We start from the raw sequence: 16,161 nt of genomic DNA on the forward strand, positions 1-16,161 counted from the left end.
CTTTTTTTTTTAGAAAACAGGGGGTAAAAAAATTTTTTGTTTAGAATTTTTTGGGCCTTTTTAATTTTCAACCTTTTTTTGTGTTACCAAATCTCACACCACTGGGTTTGAGCTTATGGAGTATTGTCAATATTGTAATTTTCAGGGACTTTCTCTTTATAGGGATAATATTTTTACTTTTTGTGTTTAGTGTTAGTCCGTGTCTTTGGCACCAATCATTTGTCTGTGTTAGCCCCTTTTGTAATACATTAACATCTTTTGGGGACTCAATTATTGCATCCAGTTTGGAATCATCATCGAACCTGGTAAGCCAAAGGCCATCTACTTTCACCTGGACTTCCAAGAAATAGATTCCGAACAATAGAGGGCCCAGCACAGATCGCGCCAGCCAATGCGCCACTGGTAACTGGTCTACTAGTAGGTGTAATCCTCACGCTGACAGTATGTTCTGTTGGTGAGCCAGCTGGTTGCCATCTAGTGATGTATGTGTTAATCCCCATTTTGGGAGAGTTTCTCAATGATACCTGGTAAGGTTTTATGTCAAAACCTTGGCTAAGTCAAGACAGGCACTATGCTGTTTTCATCAGAATACAGTGACATACTCACTTGAAGTCCACCAGGTTCAATAAGCATGATCTTCCATATGAAAACTGAGTTGGGTCAAGGAAGCCTGAAAGGTCACCTATATCATGATGATAGGTCAACGTGATGATTCTTTCATGGCCTTGCAGATAAGGCTGGATTGGAAGCTTATGGGTCTATACATTCCAGGGTTGGTTGATGAATCCCCTTTGTGCAAGAAGTTTGTCTGCTATTCTCTACTGTGCTGGAACAAAGCCAGTGCTCAGGCTGAGTTAAAGAGGATGCTAGAAACAAAGTTCCACTAGGTTTTGTTTTAGATTGTTTAGTAAGCCTAAATTATCTGGTCCCCATGAGGCCATGTTTTTGGCCTTGGAGAGTGCGGATGGGATTTGCTCTTTGGAATACTAGGTAGAAGACTGGTGTCATCTTATGCTTTTGGTGTATGGCTGGTGGGGTTGGGAAAGTGAAGTTTACTGAAGTGGCGGTTTAATCTTATGTACACCACATGACACATATACAACTTCTGCTTTGAAGATGTAGACATTTGGAATCATTGCATTAGTATGTATATTAAACAACTTTCTTTTACAGTAAAGGGAGTTACAACATAGGTAGTCATAACTTGCTGTGTTCTGGCTTCAACTGCAGCTGAGAATTTATGGGGTGCCTCCAGCAGCTGGGTCTACATGCGTGGAACTTCACCGGTATAGTTCAATAAAGGGTTTGTGTCCAAATGCAAATAGCGTTTGGCTCAAGGAAAATTACTCATGTTGACCCCTCTGCATGATTTGCAGTGCACATCTATTATATCACCCATCTTGTCTACATCTTTATAAAAGATACCGATGCATGAAAACACTCAATGTTCCATATGGATTCTTGTCAGCTTCTACTTGTATAGATGAGCAATATTTTCTGCTTTTGATATGCCTTTCTTATGCACTCATAAACTTCAAACCTCCTTTCTCATACTGCTTGCTTGCTTTCAGTCGTCTTTTTGTGTATGCTTTTTGTTCTCATGTCTGCCAAACACTTCCAGCCTCTTCCTTTGGACATTTATTTCCTAGTGATGGGGATCCGCCCAGTCCACAGGAGTGAGGCGGTTTTGGAGAGAGCTGTCATTCAAGCAGCCAAGAGACTTGCACATGTGTCCTCACTGCATCACAGCAATGAGGACATATCTACTTGGCCTGACCCCCTCCCTGGCAAGAGAGACATGAGAATCTCATCCACTGTTGGAGGCACAATGCCTTCCTCTACAACAAATGCATGCTCCCATTCAGTTGTTCGGTGAAGGCTATGTCACCGCTAACGGCTTTGGAACACCACACCCCAGCTCGAAAACAGTCTCCTTTACATGTAGAACTGCCACAACCTGTATTTAGCTCTGTCCCACCACTAGGGATGGGCATGCATCCTCTATGCCAGGGCCATCGAAATCCCATGCTGCTAATCATACTTGGATTACCTGGGCCATAGTCAGGGCTTTATTCCTTTAAACCACCAGGGCTGTCTCGGTGTGACATTTGTTTATTTAATGATGCTAAATGACAGTGGCGGCTGGTGACTTCAAATCACAGGGGGGCTGCAGGCATGGAATGGAGGTGGGGTCAAAGGAAGGGGTGTGATCAACCATAAAGGGAGGAGCTATGCACAAAACCACAAAAACTAACTTTAATTAAATACGCTTACCCCTGGGTGGCAAACCATCGATATGAAAGTCCAATCAGGAACAAAAATAAGTGTAGAAGAATAAAATATTTCAATGCATTGGCTGCATGACACTTCATATCTAGATGAAACAAAAGGTTGTGAGGCATGAAAAAATAAATTACTTTTTAAAATACATTGCTGGAATGCCAGTCAAAATCAAGTAAGAAAAACCAGAAGCACTCAACTCAAACCACTTCTCCTTCACTGCAATCTATGGTATGTGTATTCAGCTGTTAAAGTACCAGAAGCAACGTGCGCTGAAAGTAGAAATCTGTGATGCCCCTTGTAAAAAATGTTTTGCCCCTCAAAAGACCTTGCCTGACAGCGTTTCATGGGGAAAACGCGATAAAAGTAAAAATGAAAAGCAAACAAGAAACAAGCTCAAGATACATTGTAAGGATTACTGTACAGGTTATGGACCACACTTGATTGGCATTCTGTTTAGTTTCGGGTAAAGTCTGTAGGAGATGACTGGAAGTCTCAACAAGTGTAATGAGCCTTTTTACAAAATAATGGAATCCTGTCCTTTAATACCCAAAACATACATTATCTAGTCAAGTAATATTCTCTGCATGGCAACAACACAGAAAGGCTTTCAATGTTGGCAATTCTTTAACAATATGTATTAAACTTGCCACTTGCACGTACTTACGATGTCAGACAAGCTTACCTTATGGTCATTAAGCATTGCTACTTAAACACAGAGCAACAGGCACTTTGAGTAATAAGCATAAATCTGAGTAATAAGCATAAATCAATAGTACAAAAATATGACAGAAACCAGACCATTCTGCAAAATCAAGGACAGATGAAAAGCCACTGTAGTGCTGCCTTTTGATGTGTCACTCCCCATCAGGAAGTAGATAACTACTCCTTACCTTGCTTAGACACATCAGAGAAGTCCACACATGGGAGAGTGGGGAGTGCAAGCATGTCACAATTTGAAATCTCTCACAGCTGACTGTGATAGCCCTGACACATTTGTCATACCTCTCCAGCCTCAAAGGCAAGAAATCTGGACAAGCCATACACAGAAGTGGGACAAAGGCCCAACAATAAGGACATAATTTTAAATATTGCTCTAATAAACTTAGAAAGATAATAGAATAGGTCTTCACATTAGTATGAATTTTCTGAAGAATTTATAAAATCTGAAACTCCAAGTAATACCATCATTTTCTAACGTCAGTCTTTAGTGATTTGTCACTAATTTGCCAAAAACACAATTTTATGAAAAATGGACCAAGTATGATGCAAAAATATAAAATATAGACACTATTGTGCTACCTGTCAAAGAGGACACTTTAATATTAGTACTGCTACCTTGAGCAGCTGACAAAATAAAGAAATCTACATGCATTTCAAGTAATCTACAACTTTGATTATTACAGTTATTTCTTAATTATAAACCCTCATGTTTCTTCAAAATTTTCTGACTGGAGGAGGGATTAATGGGAAGAGCAACATTTTGAGCCAAAAATTGGGGACAGTTGAGAGGTTGGCTATGCCTAATTCTATAAAAGCAATTGTTGCATGTACCTCTCAACCTGTTAGTAAGTAAATGAACAAGGCCAAATATATTGGGGGCACATATAAAGCAGTACTAAGGAGGTGTTCTTGTATAAATTGAGACAGTTCTGATAGAACAGCTCTTGCACTTTGCTTTATGTATTTTTTATGAAGGTTATAAGTCTGAAACTTATTATTTAGTGACTTCACAGCAAATCATTTAGGAATTGAAACTACAAATTTTGCATGAACAACAAACCAAAATAAGAAGCAAAATCTATTCATTCTTTGAAAATCTGGACAGTTGGGAGTATAGTTCAGCCTGGGCCTGTCTGAGTTTGCTGCCCTTCCCTGACAAAATAATGGTTGAATGGGCCTCCTGCAGCCATTCAATGAACTATTACTTAGCTATTTCACTCCATTTACCATGAACACTAATGTGCATGCTGCTTTACTTCAATGATGAGTTGGACTTCATTTGAAAGAGAAGTTTTATTTTGTATTTTACAGCACAAACATTAAGTCATCTGTTAAACAAAGCAATACGATCTCACAATGAAAACAACATTAAAAACTTCTCTCTTTGGCTTAGGCACCACATTCATTGAAACAGCATTGAAACCGACATTCAAAGAAAATGCATTTTGCCAGTGGCAGATAAAAAAGAGATTAATTTTTGGGCTGTTTTAAGATCATAAACCCCATATGAAACATACATTGCTCTTCTGATACACCTTCCTCATTGTACTAAAATTATATTCCTTGTACAATACAGTACACTTGTTAGAGGGTGTTTAAATTTATTTTTGAACATTTTTCCAGTAACCCAGTAAAACAAACCATATGCACCCATAATGGCAAACTGCCCAGTTGAGAACATTTATCATAAAAAGTCTCAGACCACAGTCCCACCATTAGTAGTAAATATACACAATTCTACAGTCACCGATGATAATATGCACAATTCCACAGTTCCACTGACAGTAGTAAATATGCACAATTCTACAGTCCACCATTATCAGTAAATATGCACAATTCTACAGTGCACCTTTATCAGTAAATATGCACAATTCTACAGTCCATTATCAGTAAATATTGCGCAATCTCTGAAGTAAGTCATCTAAATAATTCCCATTAAAGAAATCTGTAACTAATGAGCCGGTTGCTGCTAGCAATCACCTTCCTGTTCATGGTTTCCTTCGAAAAATAAAGTGTCTGTTGCCCCTCAGAGATAAATTGCTATATATAACATTAAAAAAATGATAAGCTAATGTGTGTGCAAGAGAAATGGATGAAACTGATAACGAACATAGTTAGTATCTTCACCAAGGAGAACATTTTCAATGCGGCATCCACCCTTGTGGGGGTAGAACCCACCGGCCTTCTGCATCAAGCAAGTACACAACCTGTTGTGCTATAGTAACTAGGCAAAGCACTAAACTATTCCCCTGCAGCTCTCAGCTCCTTGTAAAAATCTACTCAATACTCAACTGCATCTCAACCCGCCAGCTCAAGAAAACTGGAAAAACCAAAATGTATTGTTAGGGGGGGTCAAAGCCAAAACCAGGGACACATTAAACATTGCTTGTATAATCTTGGAAAGTTGCTAGAATAAAATGTTGTGTTACCACCATGTATTTACTGCCAAGTTCCCTGAGCAAAAAACAGTCAGAGTAACATACCACTAAGCCACATCAGCTGCTTTGTAAAAGAGAGGAAGACTGAAACTTAAATGGCTATCATTTAGTGAATTCAGTTCTCACCATAGCTATCCAACCTCTTAGTACCAAACACTGGACAAACCCAGTAATGAGGAATACAGCCCTCAAAATATTCAGTGAATTCAGTTCTTGCCATAGCTGTCAACCTTAGCACAAAAACCTGGAATAAACCAATAATGGGGAATACAGTCCCAAAAATAAGGACAATTTTAAAATATTCATCTTATAAACTTAGAAAATTGCTAGAAAAAAAGGTTTGGGTTTTCTCACCTGGACTTCCAAGAAATAGATTCCAAACAGTAGAGGGCCCAGCGTAGATCCTTGTAGTACGCCACTGGTAACTGGTCTACTAGTAGAGGTGTAATCCTCACTTTGACAGTATGTGTTCTGTTGGTGAGCCAGCTGGTTACCCATCTAGTGATGTATGTGTTAATCCCCATTTGGGAGAGTTTCTCAATGATACCCGAGTGAGGTTTTATGTCAAAAACCTTGGCTAAGTCAAGACAGGCACTATGTACTGTTTTGCCTTCATCCAGGGCTTTGGTGACATACTCAACGAAGTCCACCAGGTTCAATAAGCATGATCTTCCCTTAACGAAGCCAAACTGAGTTGGGTCAAGAGCCTGAAGGTCACCTATATCCTTGTTGATAAGGTCCAATGATGATTCTTTCCATGGCCTTGCAGATAAGGCTGGTTAGGCTTATGGGTCTATACATTCCAGGGTTGGTTGATGAATCCCCTTTGTGCAAGGGGATTTGTCTGCTGTTCTCTACTGTGCTGGAACAAAGCCAGTGCTCAGGCTGAGGTTAAAGAGGATGCTAAGTGGTTCCACTAGGTTTTGTTTTAGATTGTTTAGTAAGAAGCCTACGGTGTTATCTGGTCCCATAGAGGCCATGTTTTTGGCCTTGGAGAGTGCGGATAGGATTTGCTCTTTGGAGATACTAGGTAGAAGACTGGTGTCATGTATGCTTTGGTGTATGGCTGGTGGGGACAGGAAAGTGAAGTTTGCAAAAAGTACTTCAGTTTTAATCTATGTACACCACATGACACATATACAACTATAGCACAGTGTAGACATTTGGAATCATTGCATTAAGTGTGTATATTAAACAACTTTCTTTTACAGTAAGGGAGTTACAACATAGGTAGTCATAACTTACTGTATTCTGAAGCAACTGCAGCTGAGAATTTATGGGGAGTTACCAGCAGCTGGGTCTACATGCCATGGAACTTCACCAGTATAGTTCAATAAGGGTTTGTGTCAAATGCAAATAACGTTTAGCTCAAGGAAAATTACTCATGTTGACTATCTGCATGATTTGCAGTGCACATCTATTATATCACCCATCTTGTCTACATCTTTATAAAGATGTGATCATGAGAAACTTGCTCAATGTTCCATATGGATTCTTGTCAACTACTTGTATAGATGAGCAATCTATTTTCTGCTTTTGACTGTGCCTTTTCTTATGCACTCATAAACTTCCAAGCCTCCTTTCTCATACTGCTTGCTTGCTTTCAGTACGTCTTTTTTTGTGTATGCTTTTTGTTCTCATGTCTGCCAAACACTTAGCCTCTTCAACTGGACATTTATTTCCTAGTGATGGGGATCCGCCCAGTCCACAGGAGTGAGAGCGGTTTGGAGGAAGGCTGTCATTCAAGCAGCCAAGAGGGCTGCATGTGTCCTCACTGCATCACAGCAATGAGGACATATCTACTTATTGGCCTGACCCCCTCCCCTTGGCAGGAGAGACATGAGAATCTCATCACTGTTGGGCACAATGCCTTCCTCTATGCAAATGCATGCTCCCATTCAGTTGTTCAGTGAAGGCTATCACCCATCTGTGGCTTGGAACACCACACACCCCAACTCAGAAAACAGTCTCCTTTACATGAAGAACTGCTACAACATGTGATTGGCTCTGTCCCACCACACTAGGATGGGCATGCACATCCTCTATGCCAGGGCCATCGAAATCCCATACTGCTAATCATACTTGGATCACCTGGGCCATAGTCAGGGCTTTATTCCTTTACACCACCAGGGCTAACTGTCTCGGTGTGACATTTGTTTATTTACTCATATTTTAATGATGCTAAATGACTAGTTTGCCACCTGTTTTCAGTGGAAGCTCAAGGGATATTCCAAATAAAAAGAAGTTATGTAAAAAGTTTATGCAACAGAAAAAAATATACAAACTAATAGGAATGTCATCTACTATAAGAGAAAATATAAATTAAAAAAAACACTACATCAGCATTACCCAGCATAATTAATTCATCACTTTTGCATATACATCTAACAAAAAAAATGAAAAAAAAAATAAAGATATAAAAAAGATATTGTTACATAAAAACTCACATTGAAGACAAGTGGTGTAAGGAATGCTGTAAGGTTACACCAAAGAAAAAGTTATACGACTACGAAATAAATAACTACTTGCAAACTGTATAAAGAAAAGATAGTTAAAAAAAAAAAAAAAAAGAGTAGGGCTTACCTTATCTACTTTAATTATCTGGAATTTCTGAGTGAGGTCTGTTGCCTGTGCTGGCAGTCTGGATCTGCCAGAAATAAACCGAAGGAACAACACCCTCTCCTCATTGCAGAATTCTTGCAGTGTCTGCCAGAACCAAATGACCAACTGGCAGCTCTCTTCAATGTCACGATACCTCACCATTCTTTTCAGCAGTTCCACCGGCACCTCAGGCATCCCACAAACTAACTGTTCCAAATGTCTGTCCGTCATAAGTGACAGAAGGGGGACAGGAACAATGGAAGACATTCCCTCTCTCACAGCTAATACCTGTAACAAAGTAGTGGGTGGTAAGCAGAATTAGTACTTTCTTTCATTTGAACATATCTGTGTTTAATTTTTTGATCTTGTTGCTCAGCTAATACCTGAAAAGGGCATGTGAAAATACATTTCTGTTCTCATATATATGCTACTGCATTTTGGATACCTAAAACCAATTTCCTCTGGAACATGAAGAAATAGTATTTAATCTTTACATTATATGAGATGGACCATACTGTTTTCACTTTCTCTATATTAAGTTTCCATGAGTGGGAATGAAAACATTTATTGATTCCATCTATAAAGTAAAGATAAAACAATATTCATAAAAAACTACTGTTCTCTATGAACCACAGTATGAAACTAATCACTGACATGCTATAAAAATAAAGAAATAATATTCTTAAAACAGGACAAAAACTTTCAGAGTTAGAACCTTTGCCCCAGTGGCACACTTGGGAGTGACCCTAAGTCTAAGAATTGCTGGAAAGAGCAGTCATGGAGAATGGCATTTCATGCCAGTGTGTGTGTGTATGTGAACAGCATACCCCTCAAACTTGAGGCTTAGGTTGTAGCAGAAAATAATCTTTGGATCAGCCCAGTTACTTGGTTTCACTTTCAAACCTCGAAATACTGAAACTGTCAAATTTCAGTAACTCGAGATGAAAATATCGGAAGTGAAAAGCACAAAGCATGGAAATTATCCCAGGGCAAGTAAACACTTGCCCATTGTGGGGAGATATGCCCTTTTCCTCACTGTAGTGTGATCCCGGCGTTGGTGTGTATATATATATATATATATATATATATATATATATATATATGTATATATATATATATATAGTTGGGGAGGCCCCCACCTAGCCGAGTTTACAATGGTACGTAATGTTTTGCTTGCCCTGGGATAATTTCCATGGTTTGTGCCTTTAACTTACAATATTTTCGTTTAGAGATGCTGAAATTCAACAGTTTCAGTATTTTGAGGTTTGAAAGTGAATCCCTTACTCAGGTAAAAAATGTTAAACAAAACAAAGTTCCAATTTATGACACTGGGACCAGTCCGGGATCACATTTTATATCTGTTGGTGACATGCGATCCACAAAAGAGGAAATTGCCCATAGGCCCAGGGCAAGAAATTAGGAACACAAATGGTCCTACTTTTCACCACATCCCTGTTGACAATAGTATCTTCAGTGGGCCCCCACAAAGTGTTTCAGTTCAGCCAGGATTTGCAAAAGTTAAGCAACTTAAGCAATTATACCAGCCTGTCTACTGCAATGTTTTTTTTTCATATGGGATCTAGAGGGCATTCTGGAAAATATACTTGTACATTTATATGCCATTTGAGGAATTTATTTCTAGTTAGGCCGAATTAAGGAAAACTTCTGATAATATATTCTTGTAAAATTATGTCTTGTGCTGACAGATGCAGGTAAAAAATGGCAGATGCTAACTGCACTACATCTACATCAGTTTGGGTTTAATTTTTTCATATGCAAACTTTTCCTTGTTCTGCACAGCACTAGGAAGTTCTATGACACACAAATATTTAAGTAACGATGTAGTACATACATCTTTCAACCTCTTAGACGAATAATCAGTGACAAAGCTAAAAATAAAAAAACTGCTCAACATCAGGGACCATTTTAAACAGTGCTCTTATTTACACAGAAAGCTAAAACAATAGCAGGACTTGCATCAATAAATATTTTCTGAATGGTGGAAAATCTGGCACACTAGTCTCTGACATTGCTTAGTGATGCACTTTCCAATGTTTTGTCAGAAAATTAATAGTTTGATGAAAGAGAAGGAAAAAAATCGTTGGCAAAATTAGGGACATTTTGTAAAGCAGACAGGTGAGGGGTCTGACCATATAAACTAAAACAGTTCTGGGAGAAATTACGCAGCTGATAATATAAGCATGCATTGCTTGGAATGCAGCCAAATAGTGTGCTAACTCGTATGCATTCTTTTTTTTTTTTTTGAAGTGTTTGGAGCTGGAGCCAACTGACACACAGTGTCAGGTTTAGTGTGTGACAGAAAATGCCAAAGGAGCTGAAAAGTAATGTGTACAAAGCAGTGGTGTGGCCAATAATATTAAGCCTGAGCAGTAAAAGAACAGCTGATGAATATAGAAGTGTTGGTCAATTGCTGGATCAAATGGAATGATGAAACAGGGTCTTAAAAATTATATACAAAAATCAGGCTTAGAGCTTTAAAAATATGAATGAGTGAATGAATAAATAAAAAAGTACAAAATACATATTTTTTGTGTATGTCTTTTTATTTTATTTTCACAAGATCCAGTCATCCGCAATTGTATATACACATTGTTTCCATGTTGTTACAGTGCTCTCTTTCCAAAGTACTTCTGCATATCTATAGTAAGAAATTGAATATAACAACAAGGAATGTATACATATAATTAACTCTTTCCTTCTGCATAGTCACTTTACTTATCTTCTTCTGTTTTTCAGTGGTGTTTGTCTCACCCCTTGATTTTCCTCCTCTCAACTGCTCCCCTCCCCCCCCATCACTTCTTTAGTGGTTGTGCTTTCCTGTCTCCCACCACCCTTTTTATGTTATCTTTTCCCTTCTCTGTGAATTTTCCAAATCTTTACTGCTTGTTCTATATTTATCTCTGACTTCTAAGTTAATTCCCCCAATCCCCATTTTGTGTTTGCTTCTTCTTCTACTATGCTTTCCTTGCTCCTGATATCTGACCTGTTCTCTAGATCTAAAGATGTTCTAATGCTATATCTTTCACCTACTTGCTGACGTTCTTTCGGTGCTCTTGCCCCTCACCTTTTCTTTAGTTTTATTTCTTTTATTTTTTTCCTCAGGGTGTTGGCATTATTTATTTTTGGGTCACATGGTTGTGTATCTGTTGCTCCTGTCCAGTTGATGGTGATTCCAGATTTTACTCCTCCGCCCATGACTAGCATCTGTTTCCTTATTTTATTTTCAATTTTTTCCTGGTTTGTATCTAGTTCCCACCTGTTTTGGAATGTTCTTTCCCATATCTTTCCTCATTCTTCAACCTCCTTCTCCCTTATATTTTTGCCCATTTGCATTCCAAGAACATGTCTATAATTCCTGCTTTCTCCACAACACATCTCCAACATGTCTCACCCTTTCCACCTCCTTTATATTTATTTAAGTGTGGTAGGTACTACCTGTGCAGTATTCTCATCTGTGAGTCCCATTTCCTGTTTAGGGTTTTTGTGGTGTTAATAATAAAAAAAACAAATAATATCAAAAATCCAAGCTTTTAATAATACATCCAATAAGCGTTTTCGTCATGTAATGACTTTTTCAGACTGAATGCTCTTTTTTAGCATTCAGTCTGAAGAAGTCATTACATGATGAAAGCACTTACTAGATGTATTATTAAAAGCTTGGATTTTTGATATTATTCGTTTATTTTATTATTTAGTCAAGTTATGTTTATTATTTCATATTTTTTTGTGGTATTAACCAGACTCCATATCTCTTCCCATAACGTATCTGTGGCAGTCCATTCTTTCTTTTTTCAGCTTTCCCTAAGTCTCTGTTTTTCTTTTTCTTCTCTTTCCTGCCCACTGTCTTTGTAAGCTAGTCCACATCTCCCCTTCCCTTTCAATCCGATCCATTTTTTATCCATTTCTTCTTTCCTTCAGCAGTCTCTGCTACCTGTTTCCTAACATTCTGTCCTATTTTTCTTACTATTTCTTGCACCCCCTCTTTACTCCTTTGTATGCTTCTTCCTATTCTTCTCCTTTAATTTGTGCTTTCTCTCCTGCTTGGTTTTCTTTGACGATTTGTGCTAGTTTGTGCCATCCTTCTTCCAAGATTCTTTTTTCTTCTCCTCCATCCTTCTTTCTCCCACTCCTCTATTTCCCATATCCCTTCCCTCTAAATCTATAATATTCATTATCATTAATTTTAGTCCTATTTGGTTTAGTGCTATCTGTGTCTTTGTCTTTCTAACTTCTCCTGAATTTTCTTTATTTACTCTCTCTTCATGTTTTTCCTCCCTGTCCATTTTTGGATTGTTTCTTTTCTGTTGTCCTTAACCATTGGTTTATGGTGTAGGCTTTGACATAACTCTCAAAGTCTGGCAACCCCTATCCTTCTTTGCTTGTTCTTAGTCTTCCTTTATTGATCCTGTGACTTTGTCACAGTGGCTTTGGGTGCATTTGATTATCCCATTCCTTCCAGTCAATGCCTTAGCATATGACCTATTTTGGGGTTTGTTGTCATTTTCACTACATTCACGCTGCCTGTTAAGGTTGTGACCTTTCCCCTCCACTTTCTCAGCATTTCTTCTGTTTCTCTCTCAAGCTTCTTGTAGTTCTTTTCTCTCAAACACTGTATCTTGCATACCTGTAATCCTTAGGTATACCGCTCCTGGCCTCAATGACATACTTATACCCATTGTTGTAACTCCTAGATCCATGCTTGGCCTTATTTTTACCCAGACAATTTTCTTTAGGTTACACTCAAGCCCTGCCTCTTGGTTGATGGCTTAAAATTTCTTCATAACTATGTCTACTGCTCTCCTTATACCTTCTGCTAGTAGTATGTAGTCATCTGCAAGTTAAGAGGAACATAGCCACCCCCTTTGCAATTATAGTTCATAGGTTCATAGATTGGTTCTAAATGCCTTTGTGGGACATTTTAAGCCTAGCCAATTATCCAATGTGAGAATCAAACTCTTCACTTTGTGTCTGCAAGGTAAACACCTTAACCATTATGCCAACGTCCTTCCCCAAAATATGGCAATCCATAGGATTGGAGTGGTAACTGCAGGATACACATTTATGCTCCTCTGACCACACACCACACCACACCACACACACACAACTCCCAGTTGACTGCAGTGAGAACAGAACACCTACACAGACTGGCGAACTCCATACTTTATGCAAGAGCCACAGCACAAGTCTAGTTCTTGTAATGCCTCCATTACCTCACTCACCAAGACTTCTATCACTATGGTGAAAAGGCTTGGAGATAGTGGGCATCCCTGTCTTGTGCCCCTTTAGATTAAGATCCCCTATGTGTATTTCTCATTTACCCTTACCTCTGTTGATGGGTGCCCATGCGCTGCTTTTATCCAATTTCTGTATGCTTCGGCCACTCCCCATTCTTTTAGAATTTGGAATATAAAATCCCATTTTACTTAACCATTTTTTATATCAAACAGTATTATTCATGCTTTTAGGTTCCCTGATTCCTCCTGGCTTTTCATGAAGCTGAGCACCTCACACCAGTTGTACACTGATATTCTCCCTTTTATAAAATCAGCTTGCTCTTCCTGTTTGTATTTGTGAAGGAGTTTCTCAACTGTTTAAGCCAGAATTTTTGCTAGTATTGGTACTTATATATTATCACAACCAGGAGCAAAAGCCACAGTACTGACATATTTTAAATGAAATTAAAGTGAATGAAATGTTTTTAAAAGGTTTTGCAGACCTCTCTGGCTTTGTCTATATTTGACACACTGGAAAATCAGCTTTTATTCATTTGTATATCTGAGTCACAGTACATGATCACCTGTTTGTGTGTGCATGCATTGCATGATTACTGACAGACTGCTTAAACCATTATGCACTCCAACTACTGATGAGAATTCCTTAAATTATGATGAAATAATTCACCACCTCGGCTACTTAAGCACACCACGGTGTGTGAATGAAAGCTAATTGATCTGAACTGACAGTGAAACAAACTTGCTTTGCAAACACGGTCCTAGTGTAGGAAACTGGAAATACGTGTCTGTAAAGATCGTAGTACTATGGGTAGATGAGTACACAGGAGTTCAACTTTTGCTCCTTGCATGCATGACAACAAGGTTATGACATTGCCTTACAGACATGTTTTCACAGGGTGGAAAGGAGGTGGGCTACATCAATTCTGCTTACATATGGCTATAGTGACATGTAATGTAGCATTCCTACTTTGAAAAATGAGTGTGTATCCCACCATGGCACCTGTCACAACTGTGCCGTTCTAATTGTTACAAGTTTGTATGTATGCCCTCCTGGTTGCATGGTACATGTTATGAAAATTAGATTAATGAAAATTAGATGTAGTAAGAAGTGTAATACTCTCATCCCAAGAAACTTTCACCACATATCTCACAACGGCAAAAGTATGGCTTGGAAATGAGCCGTTTGCCCTGTTCAGAATCTGGTTGCAATAATACACAAGTACCCTAGTATTTTCCCATCTGTGTATACTAGGGATATGGTTTAGAGTGCACCCCGCATCAGTTAGTTCAACTTTTTCCTTTGGATATCAAGATTATTCTTGCTTCTTGCATGATATGAGGAGGATACTCTCATTTCTATCCATGCTGTACACCTTTGCTAGTTCATCATCTATTTCTGCCCTTACTAGTTTGTAGAATTCAGTGGAGTATCCATCCTGGCCTATTGCTTTCCTTCCCTTTAATTCTTTTACTGCTAGTCTAACTTCTAATATTGATACTGGCCTGTCTAGTTCATACTTTTCTCCCTCTGAGATATTTGTTCCTTTCCAATTCATGGTTCTGGGCCTTCTAAGGGCATATTTTCTTTAAACATCTCCTGGAAGAAGCTCCTTATTTCCTTCTCCTTCTCTTCTCTCCCCTTAACTACTTGCCCAGCTCTTGATCTAAGCTTGGTGATCCCTTTTACTTCACTGTTAGTTTCAAGTCTCCATGCCAAAGCCTTTCCCGCTTTCTCTCCTTGTGGCCACTGGAATTCTTTCCTTTCGTCTATTTTTCGTTCAATATATGGTATTTCTAGGCTTTCTATATTGGTTTTGATTCAGAGTTCTTCTACATCTTTCTTGTGGTTTGTTTCTGTCTTATCCTTCTTCCTTTGTATTTGTCTTAGATCCTATTCTCACTTTCTTAGGTTGCCCTCTTTGTTTTTCCTGTATTTCCCAGCCTCTTGCATTATCCAACCTCTTATCATCACTTTCATTCCATTCAATCACTGCTCTTTCATCTCTAGTTTATTTTCCTGGTCTTTCTATTATGATTTTCCTCATCCCTTCCCTAAGTTTTCTCTGCTGGTACTCAGTGCTCCATTTGAGGCATCCCATTTCCATTGCCACTACAGTATCTTTTCCCTTCCCATCTCTACCCCCATTAGTACTGGAACATAGCTGGAAATGGATCTCTCTAGTATTTCTACTTTCAGTACCTTTTTTGCACCCTCTAATCTCACCAGGAACCAGTATAGCATTCTTCCCTTGTATATTTGCCTTATGGTAAAAGTGAACTGATTTTCTTTCTCATAGGTTCATAGGTTAGTACTAAGCTAACTGCCCTTCCGAGCCATTTTAAGCCTAGCCAATTATCCCTTGTGAGACTGGAACCCTGCACCTTGTGTTGGTAAGGCAAATACCTTAATCATTAGGCCACCCTTCCAACCCCATGTCTGTTTCTCTCCATATGTTAACCCACCTTTCATTACTCATTTCTTTCATTATGTTCCTTTATTTGCACTGTATTCTTTCTTCCCCCATTTCTGTCCATACCTGGATTTATTGTTGCACTGTAGTTCCCACCAATACATTCTGTTTGAACCTCAGTTACTGACTAGTTCCATGCTGCAAATAATTCTTTGAAGTATTTGTTGCTTTCATCATTTGATGCATATATATATATATATATATATATATATATATATATATATATATATATGTTTCCTAGTTTTCATTTCTCTCCTTCTATTTCACCCTCCCATATTGACCACAGTCCTTCTTCACTCCTCTTCATTATTCTTTCTTCTCTTAAAGATATCCCTCTCCTGCACAAAATGGCAATTCCCTTTTTTCTTCCCCCTTCATGTGCTCTGCCATTCT

General features: G+C 38.6%; 1 protein-coding gene across 1 annotated transcript in view; it reads right to left on the reverse strand.

The window, feature by feature from the left end:
• Positions 1-16,161, reverse strand: part of LOC122815150 (probable E3 ubiquitin-protein ligase HERC1) — a 5,886,073-nt gene that overhangs the window by 37,365 nt on the left and 5,832,547 nt on the right. Inside the window, exon 77 of the mRNA XM_044087407.1 lies at positions 8,025-8,330. Coding sequence (XP_043943342.1) covers positions 8,025-8,330 — 306 coding nt within the window. The remainder of the gene's footprint in view (positions 1-8,024; positions 8,331-16,161) is intronic.

The sequence above is a fragment of the Protopterus annectens genome, chromosome 1.part1 (genome assembly GCF_019279795.1).
Source record: "Protopterus annectens isolate FY-2018-M chromosome 1.part1, PAN1.0, whole genome shotgun sequence".
NCBI classification, from domain to species: domain Eukaryota; kingdom Metazoa; phylum Chordata; order Ceratodontiformes; family Protopteridae; genus Protopterus; species Protopterus annectens.